Here is a 1,137-nt window from a genome sequence, read left to right as displayed (position 1 = left end):
AGAACTTGGAAGAATTGGCTATGTCACTTGGCAGAGAAGACCTTAGGAGAGAGAAGTTGTGTATGGATGATGATATCAACAAGAGTATTCTTAATGAGTTGTTAATGACAGGAAAGAAAGGTAAGTGTTGGTTAAAGGTTTTTTACACATGAGCTATTCTGACAAGACTTCTCAAATATATTATAAAAACTAGTTTTATATTTGTGAAAGCTTTGAAAATACCATAATTTTTATTTCATGTATTTACATGCAAATCATCTGTGTAGGTGACAGTATATGATTTTTTTCTCTTTGAATCAACATTATACTTAACATGATTATTTAATCTCTTGCAGCTAAGCTTGAGAAATTTGAGATGCCAGGAGCACTCTACTTGACCTCAGAACAGTGGACTCCAGACACTGGTCTGGTAACAGCAGCCTTCAAGCTTAAACGGAAGAGCATCCAAACCAGATATCAGGATGCCATCAACCGGATGTATGCTTCATAATGTGTGTGTATGTGTGTGCTGTAAGAAAGGCTGTTATGTTCATCATCGAAGGGTGTGGAGTCATTGAAGAGCTCATGTTAATTGTTAATCAGGGCACAACTTATTCAGGTTTTTAGAACACTGTACACTTACTAGATTCCCCACCCCCTCTATTAACATAAGATCTGTAATTATAGAACATGGAATGATAATCACACTGTGCTTTTTAATTTTCAGTAATACATTTTCAATATTACACAAAACCACACCTTTGTTCACACACAACTTGATGCCCTAAATTTCTACATTTTATTGTAATTAACTTTATTGATGCATTTAATTTCAAATTAAAAATCATTTGTTGTTGTGAACAATTGATATTGAGAAGGGCAGTGAAATAATGTGTAACAATAAATATTATTTTCCATTTTCTCTGTATTCTTTTGCTGTGCACTTTTCTCTGAAACACATTCATGGCATTAATTTATTGGTTATCACTTTCTTGGTTGCTATATGCAGAATCTTTGGTATGGAAACTATGGTTGCTATACCTCTGGGTGTCTAAATATAATTGTTGAGGGAGAGAAGTACATGTTGACTCTATAAGTGGTTCATAAATATTCTTTGGAATTTATGATTTTGCTTTTCATTTCTGCTGTGGTGTGCCA

At 33.8% G+C, this 1,137-nt stretch overlaps 1 protein-coding gene across 1 annotated transcript in view; it reads left to right on the top strand.

Moving 5' to 3' along the window:
* The window catches only part of LOC119591546 (long-chain-fatty-acid--CoA ligase 4-like), a gene marked incomplete at its 5' end in the record, with an annotated part of 40,482 nt that extends 39,584 nt beyond the window's left edge, over positions 1–898 (top strand). Inside the window, 2 exon segments of the mRNA XM_037940297.1 lie at positions 1–120; positions 336–898. Of these exon segments, the coding sequence (XP_037796225.1) occupies positions 1–120; positions 336–490 (275 nt within the window).
* Between the last annotated feature and the right edge of the window lie 239 nt (positions 899–1,137).

This window comes from Penaeus monodon, chromosome 28, assembly GCF_015228065.2.
Source record: "Penaeus monodon isolate SGIC_2016 chromosome 28, NSTDA_Pmon_1, whole genome shotgun sequence".
NCBI classification, from domain to species: Eukaryota; Metazoa; Arthropoda; class Malacostraca; order Decapoda; family Penaeidae; genus Penaeus; species Penaeus monodon.
Note: the sequence above shows the minus strand (reverse complement) of the source record. Positions and strands in the feature narration are given on the sequence as shown.